Genomic DNA, 14,872 nt, shown 5'->3' with positions numbered 1-14,872 from the left:
GAAGAAACTGTTTGGAAACTAATAACAAAAAAATGATACAATAGCAGATAACATGAACAGAATAACCAAAAGAAGGTAAAGAGAGAAATAATAAGAAGGAAATAGAGAACACATAACTCGAATCCCTCCATTTAGACCCTCAATCTGACTAAATTGAACATGAACAACGACCAAACCTCAACCAACTCCTGAAGCTCAAGCTCAAAAATAGAGAAGCAATGTGTCCAACAGTTAAAATATAGCTTACATTATAGTAAGAAGTGAATGAGTAAGTATAGCAGACCTACAGGGCCTTAAATGGACTGAACCGGCGTCCCAAAGGGAAGTAAACGCCTTGAGAGATTTACCCGCGTCTGGACAGAAGCGGCTACGTTAAGATGATTTCACAGAAAATGTTCACAGCGGAAGAGATAATTGCGAAAGGTGGCTGCATTCCTAGGGTTTTCAGCCATGGCCATCATTAATTAAGTTTTATCAGAAGCCAATAGCGAACCATTGAATTGCGAAGACAAAACAAAAGCACCAGAACGATAAAGAAACCTTTCAAAATCCCTAATCCAAAACCCTAAAACGGATCATCGAAACCATGTATTGATAATTCAACAGGTGGGGCACAGAATTTCATCAAGGAAAGTGAAATTCGAGAGCAGAAGAATTGAAATTTAGCAGTTAAGAGAGAGAGAGAGAGAGAGAGAGAGAGAGAGAGAGAGAGAGAGAGAGTGGCATGTACTTACCTCCGAAGGCCAGTTCCGGAAGTATTTCCGGCGACGCAGAGTGGACGGCGTGACGCAGGGTTTCATCTGATTTAGAAAAAGACGAAGAGAGGGTTCTAATTTTATTTTCAACATTAATTAAATGCACGTTTCTAAATCGTTTTAGACATATGCGTATTTTATGTGTCTCATATGGGATGTTAATCCGATAGGGTATTGTAGTTGATGAACAACGAACTTGATATGAATTGTAAACTTGGATGTCTTGCGTTTGATCTTGTGCCATTCACACGGGTTATTTAGTGTTCTTCACTGCTTTCAGTGAAAGTTGAATGGTTTTCATTCAACCCTGATATGATCCGATCCATGCGACTGGCCAAATGCCTAGATACCTGTCTTTAGCAAAAAAATAAAAAAATAAAAAAAAATAAAAAAAAATGAGATGTTAATGTTATAAAATACATATTTTTCTATACTTAATTATTTTTTGAAAAAATACGATACAATATGTTTCCAAGAACGCCTGGGAGAACGATTGGACAATGGCAAGGCCTTTGAGCAATGAGAATCAGCAACAAAATTAGATTTACAAATTAGGATGCTAACAGACGAATATAACTGAGTAACCTATGAAATTAAGGAGGGCCTCCTTGGACGGATCATTGAGATACTTGATAAGCTCAAGGCAATCAGATTCAACAAGAACCGTCTCCACTCCTTTAGAGATACACTAGAGCAAATCTACCTTTTAATGGCTTATTATGGAAAAAGTTATTCAGAGGCCTCAAGGAGGGCATGTTAACATCCTCTCTCTGTTTCTATTCTTTTCATACAAATCATTCTTTTGCACCTTATTGGTGCACTTCTCTATGCCGCTTGTTCAGAATATCTCTTTCCATGAACTATTTGTGGGTAAATGACACTTAAGATACCCATGACTATGTCTACAATTCGGTTTTTGAATTTTTTCAACTTAAAGTAATGCAAACTCAAATTTTTTCAACTTCAAGTAATGAAATCTCAGATTTGAAGTTATCTAACCTGAAGTGTAAGCCATTGATGGCAAAATAACCTGGTCAGATTTGAAGTTATTCTAACATGAAATTGAAGCCATTGATGGCAAAGAAATGACTAGTCAGATACTCAGATTTGAGATTTTTTGATTAAAATTGGAATGGCTAATACTTGAAAGAAATTGATGAGCAGGAGGGAATACAATGAAGGGGAAAATTTATCTTCAGGTTAGAATCACAAACATAGAATGTTTCAATTCTAAAACAATTATTTTCTTTGAAGAATTTCTTTTATTAAAAATTACTCTATGTCGTTTACCAATCAAATAATGAACATAATGATTCAGGGGTATACCTTTCATGTCGGGAAGCAAGTTACTTTTATTGAGGCTTTACATTAATTTCTTACTCAGATGACCAAATTGCCGATGCCAAAAGTTTATAGCGGATTCACTCTCTGTTGTCTTTCAATATTAACCCATTCCATAAAAGAGGTTGTATATCCCATATAGTATGCTTACCTTATTGGAAAGAAAACCTAATTGATTATTTATAGGACTCTGGTCCTCTCTATCACAGTGTCACTTTCAACCTCATTGAGAGAAGTGCATTAGAGGTAATGAAGAGAGAGAAATCAGAGTTCCATTGATTTCCGCAAAGACAGAGTCATGGCCTGTTCAAATCAAGTGATCAATTCATCTCAATGATTGGTGAACGGTGTGTTGATTCAAGTTTGATAGGCTGGATCCTATTTTTATATTTGTATGGGGCTATAAATCCTTCACTTGCATAAGGCAAAGCAAGTAAATGGAAACAAATAAAAATAATAAAAATACTATGTCCTAAAAATTTGTTATATAATATCTAGGAAGTACACAGGGCCTATTGACCCTTACATAGTAGACCCACATAAGGGCCAAGTACAGAACCCCAAAAGAGCCAACAGGGTCAAGGCCACACTTCTTGAACAGTACATATGATTGTGTATGACAAGGTGTATGTAAGATGGTTGGATTATTTAACAATACATTTTGTACCTTGCTAAAAAATCGATCCTTGCTTACCAACTATAGATTGTCTAACCAAATCAAATTTTCTCTCAATACGTTCCTAAAAAATTCCAATTCGTATGAATTTGAATTCGTTATGTATGGTTGTCTTGTGGCCACGTTTTATCCAACACATTGAGGTAATAATCAGATTAGGTGATCCTAGGCCATTAATAAACTATACTAGATTTCCTTCCTAAAATTGACAACAGGACATCTTTTTTAACTTGAATCAAACTCCTTTAGTCCCTCATTAGTATATGTTACTCAACAGTAATATGAGAATGATTCAAGCTTATCCCCTTACAACTTTTGGGAAAACTTATACTAGATAGTTGTACTCTTTCTAAAGATGCGGCATGGTCTTCTCCTTCAACTTTTGGTCCATTAGATGTTAGTTTTTCTTATATCTAAATGTTGCATGTGGCTGTGAGTTCACATCCTTTGCAGCGAGGGGTGAAGTGCGATGAGCATTGAATGACTGAGAGCATTTAGACATGTGCCCCAAGACACTCCCAACCACCCGATGCTCACTGTACCAATACGGCGGCTACAAATAATTTTTACACTATGATTGGTGCAAGTTTATGTTTGAACTTAGGTTTTTTAAGGTCTTTAAAATTTACAACAATTATATATTTTTATTGAAAGGCAAAATATATTTGACATGATTTCATTTAGGAATGAAGGCTTTTCTAGATAGTCTAATATAAACCACATGGGTGGTTTTTAAGGGTGTCTGAAGTTGTTGAACAACTCAATGATCCGCGATAGGGCAAACTCAAATCCATTCTCATCAATATTGGGAATACCACAATTAAACTGCAAATTAAGTAGATAGGTCTCAAGAATGAGTTCTTTTAATGTGTATATTCATTAAAACTTTCTAGAGAAACAAACAGTTTGAGTTATAAAATTTTCAACATATGCAAATAGAATAAAATATTCTTACATAAAGCAACTAAAGGGAGATGATCCAAGAAAAATTAATATCCAATACATAATAGAGATATCCTATTAATTCATACACTTACAGTACTTCAACGTCATCTAGATCACCTAGAGTAATTGTATGAAAATGCTCCACAAATGATGATCGGGGAACAAGTAGCTCTTTCGATACTTGATGCATAGTTGGGCGGGATTGTGGGTGATTGCGTAAACATGCGAGGGCTACTCTCACAACAGCTAGCATATCCTTTGCAACCTTTTGATATGATGGAAAGGTGAGGCATGGGTCTAACACATCCCTTAATAGCATCTTTTGGCCCGCTAGTGATGATAAAGATGAAATGAGTTCCCCTGGATGCCTTCCCATAATTGTTTCTAATGCCACTACTCCAAAACTATATACATCACACTTCTCAGTTAAAGCCATGGTGTAGGCAAGTTCTGCCAGGAAAGAAGATGAATGAAAATGTATAAAGAAACAATAAACAACAATATATAGCAATGATAAATTTAAATACCTGGAGCAATATATCCATGAGTTCCTTTAAGTGATATCCAATTGGATGAGTCTGGCTTTAGTAGTCTTGCAATGCCAAAATCAGACACACGAGCCTCAAGTTCCACGTCTAGTAATATATTTTTGCTTGAAATATCCCGATGAATTATTGGTGGAACACAATCATGATGCAAGTAAGACAAAGCATTGGCCACACTTTTGATAACATTTACTCTTTTCAGCCAATCCAACCCCATAGCCTCAGCTTGATTACTCAAAATACTTGCTAAGCTTCCTTTTTCCATGTATTCATAAACAAGAAACATGCATTGTGGATGAGAGCAAAACCCATAAAGTTTGACAATGTTCCGATGCCTTATATCTATTAGTATGCGTATTTCATTCCCAAAGCTTTCTTCATCAACTATAATCTCACCTTCCAATGGATGGAACTTCTTCAAGGCTACTACATGTCCTGTAGGTAGTACTGCTTTGTAAACACTCCCATAAGTTCCAGTTCCAATACAATATTTGGCATCAAAATTCTCCGTTGCTTCTATCATGTCCTCATAAGCAATATTGCCATTGTAACTCCATATTGAAAATATATTACCATGATTTCCTCTTGTTGCTTCTATATTTTCTTTTTTCACTTTTTCTCGCAAGAGGATGAGGACACCAATAATCGCATAAGCAAGAAACACTATTCCTATCAATGAAGCAATGATGGATATGAAGAATTTGGGTCCTTTTTTTCCCGACCTATTGCTTGTCTGAGGCCGAGGACAAGGGAGTAGGCCTTGAAGTTCACCACATAACCCTTTGTTGTTTCTAAATGCTTGAGGTGAAGCATTTTTGAAAATCCTATTATTAGGAACAACACCCTCCAACTCATTATAGGAGAAATCAAGAGATACTAAACTAACCATCTCTTCAAGAGAGAGCGGTATCGAGCCTGTGATCATATTATGGGATAGATTCAAAATTTCCAACATCCTCAACTTTGCAAGCTCTGGTGGTATCAGTCCACTGATTGAGTTATGACTAAGGTCCAATTGATCTTGGAGGAATACAAGATCACCGATTTGAGATGGAATGCTTCCATCCAATGAATTCCAACTCAAATTTAATGACAACAGTTTGGAGCATTGACCAAGCTGTTTCGGGATTGATCCAATTAGCCTATTTGCTGATAGGTCTAGATCCTCCAAATTGATTAAATTTCCTATTTCAACTGGTACATGCCCTGAAATCTGGTTGTCATTTAAATACAAGCTGAGCAAAGAGGATAAACCACCAAGTGCCTTTGGTATTTCTCCAACAAGTTTGTTGAAAGAAAGGTCAAGTAGTCCAAGTTCTGTTAAGTGACCAAACTCAGGTGGTATATTCCCACTAATATTATTCCCAGAAATCTTTATCCCAGACAAATTCTTACATTCTCCCCATTTTGGTGAGAGCTCTCCATATAATCTATTGTGGCTCACATCAATGTAATAAAGATGTGGATGTACACCAAAACTACCAGTTATATTTCCTACTAGTAGGTTGTTGTCAAGTCGAAGTCTCCTCAAACTTGTGCAATTTCTGAAGTCTGGAATAGTACCCATGAGACTATTGTTTCTAACCGATAAATATTGAAGTGATCCTCGGCATATTTGTTGTGGTAAGCTTCCAGATAAGAGGTTGCTAGACAATTGGATTGAAACAATGGATGGTTGGCCACCTAAGTCTTGAGGTAAGGGACCAGACAATTGATTCTCATGCAAATAGAGAATCTCTAGTTTGCTTGAATTAGCAAGAGATTGAGGGACTAGACCGCAGAGCTTGTTGTAAGCTAGATCTAAGACAACCAGATTTTCCATATCTCCAATTTTTGAAGGTATTGGACCATTGAGTTCATTGTGATTGAGGTATAGAAGGCTAAGGTTGGTTAAATTAGTCAAGACTGGAGGGATCATACCAGTGAATTCATTCCAACATAATGCCAATTTAACCAGATTTTTCATATTCCCTATCTCTAAAGGAATTGTGCCATTGATTTGGTTGTGATGGAGGAAAAAGAAGCGCAAGCGGCTTAAATTACTCAAGGGAGGTAGAATGTTGGAAAGATTATTATAGGAGAGATCGAGGTGGGCGAGTTTGGAGAGGCTACCAATATGCACTGGTATGGTTCCTGTGATTCCATTGTCACTGAGATCGAGACGGAGGAGATTGGGAAAGGAAGAGAAGGGGAAGTTGTCAAGCGTACCTTGCAGCTCCAAGTGTGGAAGGCTAATCTCAACCATGCTTCCGGCTCTGTTGCAAGTTATACCAAACCACTTGCATGAGATTGCTGCTGCTGCTGCTGAAGGTGTAGTGGTATTAGTGGTGGTGGTGTTGGGAGATGGTGGTGTGAGCTTCCAAGAACTGAGAGCTGGAAGAGAGTAGCTAGGGAGGGTGGCTTTCCATTTGAGGAGAGCCTCTGCTTCACTTGAAAACTGAGAATGGACCACTTCTACTCTACTACCAGAGGCAGAGGAAGAGAAGAAGATGAGGCAAAGAAAGGCTAACTTGATGGAGTAACCCATGGATGGGTAAGTAGGAAATGTTGATTGGTTGAGTTATTGTGATCACACAGCTTATATTGGATAGGTAATTTATATATAGTATCCAGTGTTTTCTAGTCCTTAATTTCTTCTTTTGGTGGTTGACTTTGAGTCTTCTGAAAACAAACAATAGGGATTAGGGACCCGCAAGAGTTTTCGTTTCAAAAGAAGTGGCTCACTCTGTTTTTATATGGAGAAAGACTCCCAACTTTTTTTGGTAAACGGAAGACTCAATAATTAAAGGATGACTTTTGTGAATATTGCATAGTGCACTTGGTGGTAGCATGTGGTTTGTGACCTAGTGGCTATCGCAATTAGTTGCGTGTGATGCGTGAAAGTTTATTAGGGTTCAATCCTCTTGTTTCATACCTCAATTGTTCAAGGCTTATGAAGATTTTGAGTTGGTGTTTTCGTTTGAGTCATGCAAGATAGTATGATATCTTTTACTGAGCCATAAAGGACTATCAATTATCATGCCTCTTTCACACACACACATAATAATAATAAAAAAATAATAATAAAAATAAAAATAAAATATAAAAAATAAAAAATAAAGCATTTAGAAGTTTAGTATATAAGAATACAAGTGTAAAAAAAAGAGCTACCTAGTGCACGAGGCCTGCTTAGCAGAAGAGGTTGCTTTCAAGTTTTAGACCTATGACCAACAGATTGTAATAGTGCAACTTAACCATTGTACCACAAGCTCACCTACTTATAAATATACGAGTCTATAACTAATAATTAATAAAAGATCAGATACAAAGTTTAGTTTTGGCTACTGATCATGTGCAAGTAATTTTTTTTGAGGGTAAAACTTGTGCAAGTCAATGTGATAGACAAAAACCAGGTTTTTTATTTTTTTTTATTTTTTTGTGGAAGCATTATTGATCAAAGTTATTTTTTTCCACTTACTGACTCGTTTCATTGTCCTTTTTGACCCTATTATTTGTCATGGTCATTCATTGAAAAAGGAAAGGAAAGACGCAAGTCTTGCTTGAAAGCGTCATTGGATGTAGTATTAGAATCCTTTGTTTTTGGTAAATTAATGATCATGTGCATGTCAATTTAATGTACCGAAAAATTAGATACATAAATATCAGATATAACGCGCATGCTTGCTGACTCTTGTTTATTCCTTAGACTTTTTTTTGGTAGAAATTTCTTCCATGACTCAAGGTCTTCAAGAATTGATTTAGGGAGTCTTGTAAATAAGTTTTATTTATTTATTTTTAAGTAAATAAATCTATATATATATATATATATACTCATAAAAAAAATATATCCATGGTTTTTAGTAGGTAATTATTTATTGGGAAAGAGAATGCAACCATGCTGTTGTCGGTACACACCAATGCATGGACGAATGGGAGGGCATGCATGAGCATTTTTGGCATGGGGGCAGCACGTTCTTTCCATACCCGCTATGTCTAGACATGTACCTGCGCCAGCGTATAACGTTCTTTCTTCCTTATATTTTCTAAATGAATTTGTATAATTAATTATCCAAAAACTTCATGATCACCCCATATCAATGGTCACAATTGTAATGATGTATTTGACATTTGATCACATTATAAAAAAGATAAGTGGATAGATTGGATGGTTCTGATGGCCAGATTTGTGAAAATTTCTCACGGCTAAAGTTGGCAATTTAAACTTCTTCCATTTAATTGTCATGATTATATTTCCCATATCACTCTTCATTGCACTGTTCAAAGATCAATGATCAGATTGGGTTATTCTAATTGTTTGATTTAAAATCAATGCTTATCCCTAAACTTAACACTTTAAACTTCCCTCATTTAACAATCATGACCAAAAAATATGCTCATCTAAACCCTTCATCGAGCACTTGAAGATCAATGACCTGATCTTAAAGTTCTGACCGCTAGAAATCAAGATCAAACCCCATAAGCAAAGTTAGTACAATAAATTTTCCTAAATCAATGGTTATGATCGCTGAAATCACATGATCAAATTTTTTCTTGTAAAAGATAGACTATTTTGACGATCTGATCTTTTTTTTTTAACAAATCAGGAGATCCTTATGTTCTACTAATGGTCATGTCGAAGATGGAGTTTTAAGGTTTTTTGTGGATTCTTTCTATGTATTCTTATTGTTCTTTTTCTACCTAGGTATGTTCGGGTGTCAATCCTCTAGATCTTTTATTTTTGAGGTCAATATATTCTTTGCTGACTTAAAAAAAAAAAAAAAAAAAGAAGATGATCTGATTTTAGATTAGGATAGATTAGAATATCAGATTGTACCATCATTTTTACTATGATTTAAAAGATAAAATAAGGATACATTTGGTTTCATCACTTTGATTACAACAAGAATTTCTCATTAAGGTTCTGTTTGGTTGCAAAGGGAATTATAAATTTATAGGGAAGGACAATGAAATTTTCATACTTAAACAAGAGACTTTTGTAATCATCGCCGCATGTGACTATGTCATTAAATTCAAATCATTCCATATTTCACTTCAATTTGCATTCAAAACCTTTGCTATAAAATATAAAATGTAACATTATTAAATATAATAAGAAATTTAAGTAGTTAATACAATCACTGGGTAATGATTACAGAAGTTTTTTTTTAACTTTAAAAATTTCACTTCCTTTTCCTTCACTTGCATTCAAACATAACTTAAAGAAATAATTTTGATCAAGATTAAGGATTTAAAAATATTCAAATGTAATGGTGAAGTCATATCCTCTGAAGCTTTTAAAACGCTGAAAAATCAATTAACCGACTCGATGACTAATTCTACTCACAAGAGTCATCCAAGTGAATGAGTTGGCCGAGTCTTACATGAGAAGTTGGCACATTGACTCAATGACTAGATTTTTTTTTTTTTTTCCATTTTTGGACTCAATTTCTCTCTCTTCACAACAAAAAATTCCTTCGTAATGGAGATTTGAACCCTTTGATTTGGTTAGCATGGGAAGGATATATTTTCGACGTATAGAATAGAGGGTTAGAGTTAATGAGACTGTACTAATCAGTTCATGAACCCAATTCTTCTAGAGTTTTGCTTCTTCCCATCCTTTCCATGATTAGGATGGAAAGAGTATTCCTACATGTATAAGAAGGGTTGACAGTTGATTTGGAAAACGATTTGAAATACTGAGGCTCCGTTTGGTATCGTTATAAAAAAACATTTCTGGAGTTTTTTCGTTCTATTGGAACGAAAAAACGGAATCTTATGTTTGGTGCACTTATGGTCCGTTTCTGTTTTTTTGGAACAAAAAGTGAAAAAAAAACTGAAAAAACGAAATTTTGAAAAAAAAACTGCGTTTCGACACAAAAACTGAAATTTTCGTTTTTGACACGAAACGGCGTTTCTGGAACAGAAACGATACCAAACGGGCCCTGAGTCTAATCACAAGGTCACAACACCGTTGGAGTGGAGATCCTCTCTTCTCCACAGGTGAAGGAAAACTTAATCCCTTTTTCTTTTTCCATAATTTAAGAAAATTGAATTGAACATCACAAATCTTAGTGAACTGATTTGACATGGGATCTAAGCTTTGAGTATGATCAATCCCATCAATGGGCTTGATAGCCTAGTGGTGAAAATGCCCTTAATCCATTATCGCTTGAGCCGACTGGTTGTAGGTTTGAGTCTTGGCATGCTCCACTATTGCCCATTAGTCCTGCAGAAGCCCTGCTTGCCATATGGGGGCTTGTCTTGTGACTATAATCACTACCATGGAGCACCCTTTTTCATTACCAAAAAAAGGAAAATGATCAATCCTGTTCTTGTAGAATAATAATAATAAAAAAAATTCCTGTTGTTTATTTTATTGAAACATAACCCTTGGCCAAAAACTGGGCTTATCTGTATTAGGTGCATCCCCGCTGGACCTGGGCTAGTTTATGTTCAATTTTGAGTAAACCCAAACCAAGGCTAGTCAATGTAGTTCAGGCATTATTAAGCACTGCACATGAACAAAATATTTTATAAATCACTATTTCAAAATTGCAATTTCAAGTTAGTGTAAAATTTCCTTAACCATAACAAAGTGGTTTCTTAATCATGTCACCTTATTCCAACCCAGACATTACAACTCTTTTCTTTTTTTTTTTTGAATAAATAAACATGTTAAACCCAAATGAAGAGAGAAATAAAAAGAACATCATAATGCAAAGCTGCTAATCAAAATTGGGAGAACAACTCAAAGCTATTAAAAAACCCCAAGATTTATAAGAATAAGATATGTTCAAGGTATTTTCGAGGCATATTTGAGATATCTTTGAGGCATTAGGTTTTTCAATCGGTTGAGCGAAGGAAATAAGAGACAAACTTAATACGATGACTCTTCAACCTACGCCAGACACTATAACTCTATTACTTAGTTATATTTGTGTCAACCTGCTGCTATAACATATCATGCGAATCTTCATTCCAGATTGGGCTTTTAGGCTAATGAAGCATGTTGAGCCATGTTAGATTCATGTCATATTACTTTTTTTGGGTAAATTTGAATGAAAATTTCTTTGTCAAAGAACAATAACAAGATCTGATCTCTAATGTATGAATTAAAAGAAAAGAAAAAAATAAATAAAAATAGAAATAAACACATTAAAAAACCAAACCATTACATACAAAAAATAGTGCCTTAATGTCTCTGTGTGAGCTCCAGGATGTTTAATGGAGTACATTGAGTAGTACCAAAGAAGCAACCAGTGGCGAACGTGAAACTCGCCTGTTGCGACGGATGAAATCCATCCCAATAGATATGTGTTGCCCTATCCATGCAAGGTGAGACATCTTGGAGGCATTGTGTAGTTGCATGGTTTACCACACAACATGAGCTTCTATTTGTGAAACCTGCACCAACAATGAATTTCTAGTTTTTTATAGACTATTAAAACTAGATCAATTGATTAAGTATAAGAAGGCATTTATCTCTTACCATTTTTATAAGGATTTTGGTTCAAGTCATAGCTGACTTCATAAAATTTTCCCAGAACAAAAGTTGAACCATTGAGGCTATCACTTAGTTCTTGTAACATATTTGGTAGGCCTTCATTGTAGAGTGATACTAACTGGTTTAAATTCTCAGCACATCCACTTGTAAGGTTTAAGCTATATAGTAAAGCCGGTGCACACCCAATAGGGCCAATATTGAATACCAAAAACTTCCTGGCTCCCATATTATAAATATCCTGTGATTGTGTATAGTCACAAAAAAAAGCTTAATCAGTGGCAAGGATGTAGGAAAAACAAGAACCTAAGACGATGTAGAAAAGAATAAAAATCGCAAACACAATGCAAACATGAAGTCGTAGTTCAGCAAGATTGCCTCCAAACACTCATCCTAATACCTCTCTCAATTGATTATAGTGAAAAAAATTAACGTCACTAACTACAAATATATAGTGGGACCTATATAGCTAATTTACCAAAATAACTATATAGTCATAAATTTTTGTCCTCAAGTGTGGCTAGGCCCTTGGCCCTTCGAGCCACAAGCCTCTTAACAGCCTTTTAGATCAGCCCACTTATGTAAATGATGGAATACAAGACATCATATCTCTAACAAAGGATTGATGTGTTTATGTGTTTACCTGCAAACTTTGTTTGAATTCTTTTAATAGGAAGCTGGAAAATTGCACTGGGCCGTATAGGCTACTGCTATTGTACCGTGCAGGTTGGAGATAGTTGTTGAGATAGTCATTGTTGCCTGTGACTACCACAAAAATGGACTTGGATATGTACTTCAAAAGGTCATCGTTGGCCTTAAAGTTCTTTGGCAAGTAGTGTTTAACAGTCTCTTGGAACAACTCAATCTGTATCTGCAACGCTAAATTCATTCCCTGCATCACAAACCCATAAGCTGAGAAACTCTAATTTTTTATTTATTTATTTTGAATAAAATAATATATATTAGAAGAGAAAGAAGAGAAATTTATATTCCCTTCCATGTATTTTGCTCTTATTACATCCCTTCCCCCTGTGTTTTCAGAAATTACATAATCTTTCCCGATCAGTTTGCACCAGTGATCTTGAGTATACAATATATACAAACTGAAACTGAATGTACATACTTTTTTGGTAACCTCAAATCGGTTCAGTTCCTATTCATTTTTGTTAATTCGGTTTCATTCGGTTCATACAAAACCTCAACCTTCCGTTGGAGAAGGTAGAGATGCGGAGAAGAGAGAGAAGTGGCAGAGGTGGGTTGAAGTGGGAAGTCTCCAAGTATATTGGGGTTTTATGGTTGGAAGGGTGAAATAGTCTTTTAACAATATTGAAGGGTAAACTAGGTATTATCACAATATTAGTCTAACTTAAAGGTGTGAGTGTTCAGTAAAAACTAATTAACATATTACATGCAGCAGAGGATTATGTAATTTCGGAAAACATAGGAAAGGAGGATATAATAAGAGTAAAGTATAAGGGAGGAGATGTAAATTGCTCCAAAAAAATAACCACTAGACATGAGATAAGCCAAATTAGAGAGAAGCTACGGGCACCACAAAGCCTTAAATAACTTACTATTGCTGATCCTGTCTTTCGGAGGATACCAGATGATCCTGATGCATAGCTCATTCCAGTAATTATTTCACTCTTTTGATCCTCTGAAAGACCCAAGTATGGAGGGGCAAAGGGTAACCCAAGATATTGAGCTGGTAATCAAAGTCACAAATCAACAAAATCTATGAGAGAAAAGGGGGAGAAATAAACAAAGAGTGATTAAGCTACAATTTAGAACACAAGACAAAGGAAGACAGTTTATTTTAGTTTTCTCGCCCACTACATCTGTAGCCTCATAAGATTTGCAGGTTCTGGGGTTTTTTCTTATCAGGTGATTAAAATATGTTCAACAAAGCACAGAATTCTTTGTCCCAAAAAATATATGGAAAAAGCTCCGCAACAAAATCAATGAACTATCCTTATGATGAAACAAGCTAGAAAGGAGATTGCCCAACTAACCTAAGAAATCTGCAAAAGTGTTTCCATTACTAAATCTGCCTGTTGGACCAGCTGGAAAATCTATGCCATATGGTTCGTAATTCACTTTTGAAGAAGTATTAAGGAAATCATTATTTCCACTATCTACAATAGAATCTCCAAATACATATAAAGCTGGGACAAGATGGCTTGAGCTCTTTGCAAAGAAGAAATGAGGAAGAAAGAAAAAAGCCAGCAGAGGCATGGGAAAGAACTTAGTCATTTTTTCTTCAATTCTGTCATGATTTACCAAATGGGTTTTATAGGAAGAAGGAGAGACTCTGATTATATTGATTTCTCCAATGAATAATTAATTACGAGTGATTAGCTGAGTCTTAAATAATTGAGTTTATGACTTTGTCTTGAAGAGAAAAAAAAAAAAGTGATTGGTAATCAAAAGTTTAATAACTCATTTCTCTTTCTCCCTTCACGCTTCTTCATATGCAAGCATTGATTGTCTATCCAAAATGTGTAAGCCATGTGGATATCAAGGAGTCTACATCCTCTACAGTAAACACTAAGATGTAATAAACAATGGATGGTTGAGAGTATCTGAGCACACACCATAAGAGGCTCTTAGCCACCCAATGCTCATTGTACTCGTGTAGCAACTGCAAACAAATTTCACACGAATACCAAAGCCACATGTATGATTATTAGAGTAGGAAAACGTCTATTTATATATAACTTAAAGTCTGGCCAATAGCATAAATGGAAAAAAAAAAACCATTTCAACTATTGATTACGTTTGGATGGGACTTATTTATGGACTAAACATGTTGAAATGAACGCCATCAAAGTTGACTAATTCTGCCGTAAAAAAAAAAAAGAAAATTGACTAATTCTTACAAAAAGATGAGTTAGAAGTTGTCTCTGTTTTTAAATTGAGTTTTGAATGATCAATTGGTAGAAAGGTCGACCACATGCAACCGAACCTTATATTGAGGAAGCCAATAAATATATAGACTATAGCTCATAAAAAAATAATATATTTGGACTCTAGTTAATATAAAATGTTTCTTTAGTGCATGCCTTTTTGTATATTTTTGGTCTTCTATTTTTTTTATCAAATATTTCTTAATTTATTCCCCACCAAAAAC

The 14,872-nt window shown here is 35.2% G+C and overlaps 2 protein-coding genes and 1 long non-coding RNA gene across 3 annotated transcripts in view; all 3 read right to left on the bottom strand.

The window, feature by feature from the left end:
- LOC122073497 overlaps positions 1-876 on the bottom strand; it is a 1,990-nt gene extending 1,114 nt beyond the window's left edge. The window contains exon 1 of the long non-coding RNA XR_006138813.1: positions 735-876. This is a non-coding gene — a long non-coding RNA (uncharacterized LOC122073497). The remainder of the gene's footprint in view (positions 1-734) is intronic.
- Positions 877-3,677: 2,801 nt separating this feature from the next.
- Positions 3,678-6,962, bottom strand: LOC122074768 (probable leucine-rich repeat receptor-like protein kinase At1g35710). Its single transcript, XM_042639730.1, has 2 exons — positions 4,245-6,962; positions 3,678-4,167 (listed from the first exon to the last, which is right to left on the bottom strand). The coding sequence occupies exons 1-2, from the start codon at positions 6,787-6,789 to the stop codon at positions 3,806-3,808; spliced, it is 2,907 nt and encodes a 968-aa protein (XP_042495664.1). The 5' UTR covers positions 6,790-6,962; the 3' UTR covers positions 3,678-3,805.
- Positions 6,963-11,295: 4,333 nt separating this feature from the next.
- LOC122072905 (GDSL esterase/lipase 7-like) lies at positions 11,296-13,998 on the bottom strand. The gene is made up of 5 exons (XM_042637340.1): positions 13,755-13,998; positions 13,317-13,447; positions 12,386-12,634; positions 11,731-11,983; positions 11,296-11,645 (listed from the first exon to the last, which is right to left on the bottom strand). The coding sequence occupies exons 1-5, from the start codon at positions 13,993-13,995 to the stop codon at positions 11,434-11,436; spliced, it is 1,086 nt and encodes a 361-aa protein (XP_042493274.1). The 5' UTR covers positions 13,996-13,998; the 3' UTR covers positions 11,296-11,433.
- Positions 13,999-14,872: the final 874 nt, after the last annotated feature.

The sequence above is a fragment of the Macadamia integrifolia genome, chromosome 3 (genome assembly GCF_013358625.1).
Source record: "Macadamia integrifolia cultivar HAES 741 chromosome 3, SCU_Mint_v3, whole genome shotgun sequence".
Classification (NCBI taxonomy): Eukaryota; Viridiplantae; Streptophyta; class Magnoliopsida; order Proteales; family Proteaceae; genus Macadamia; species Macadamia integrifolia.
This window is presented reverse-complemented; position numbering and strand designations above follow the sequence as displayed.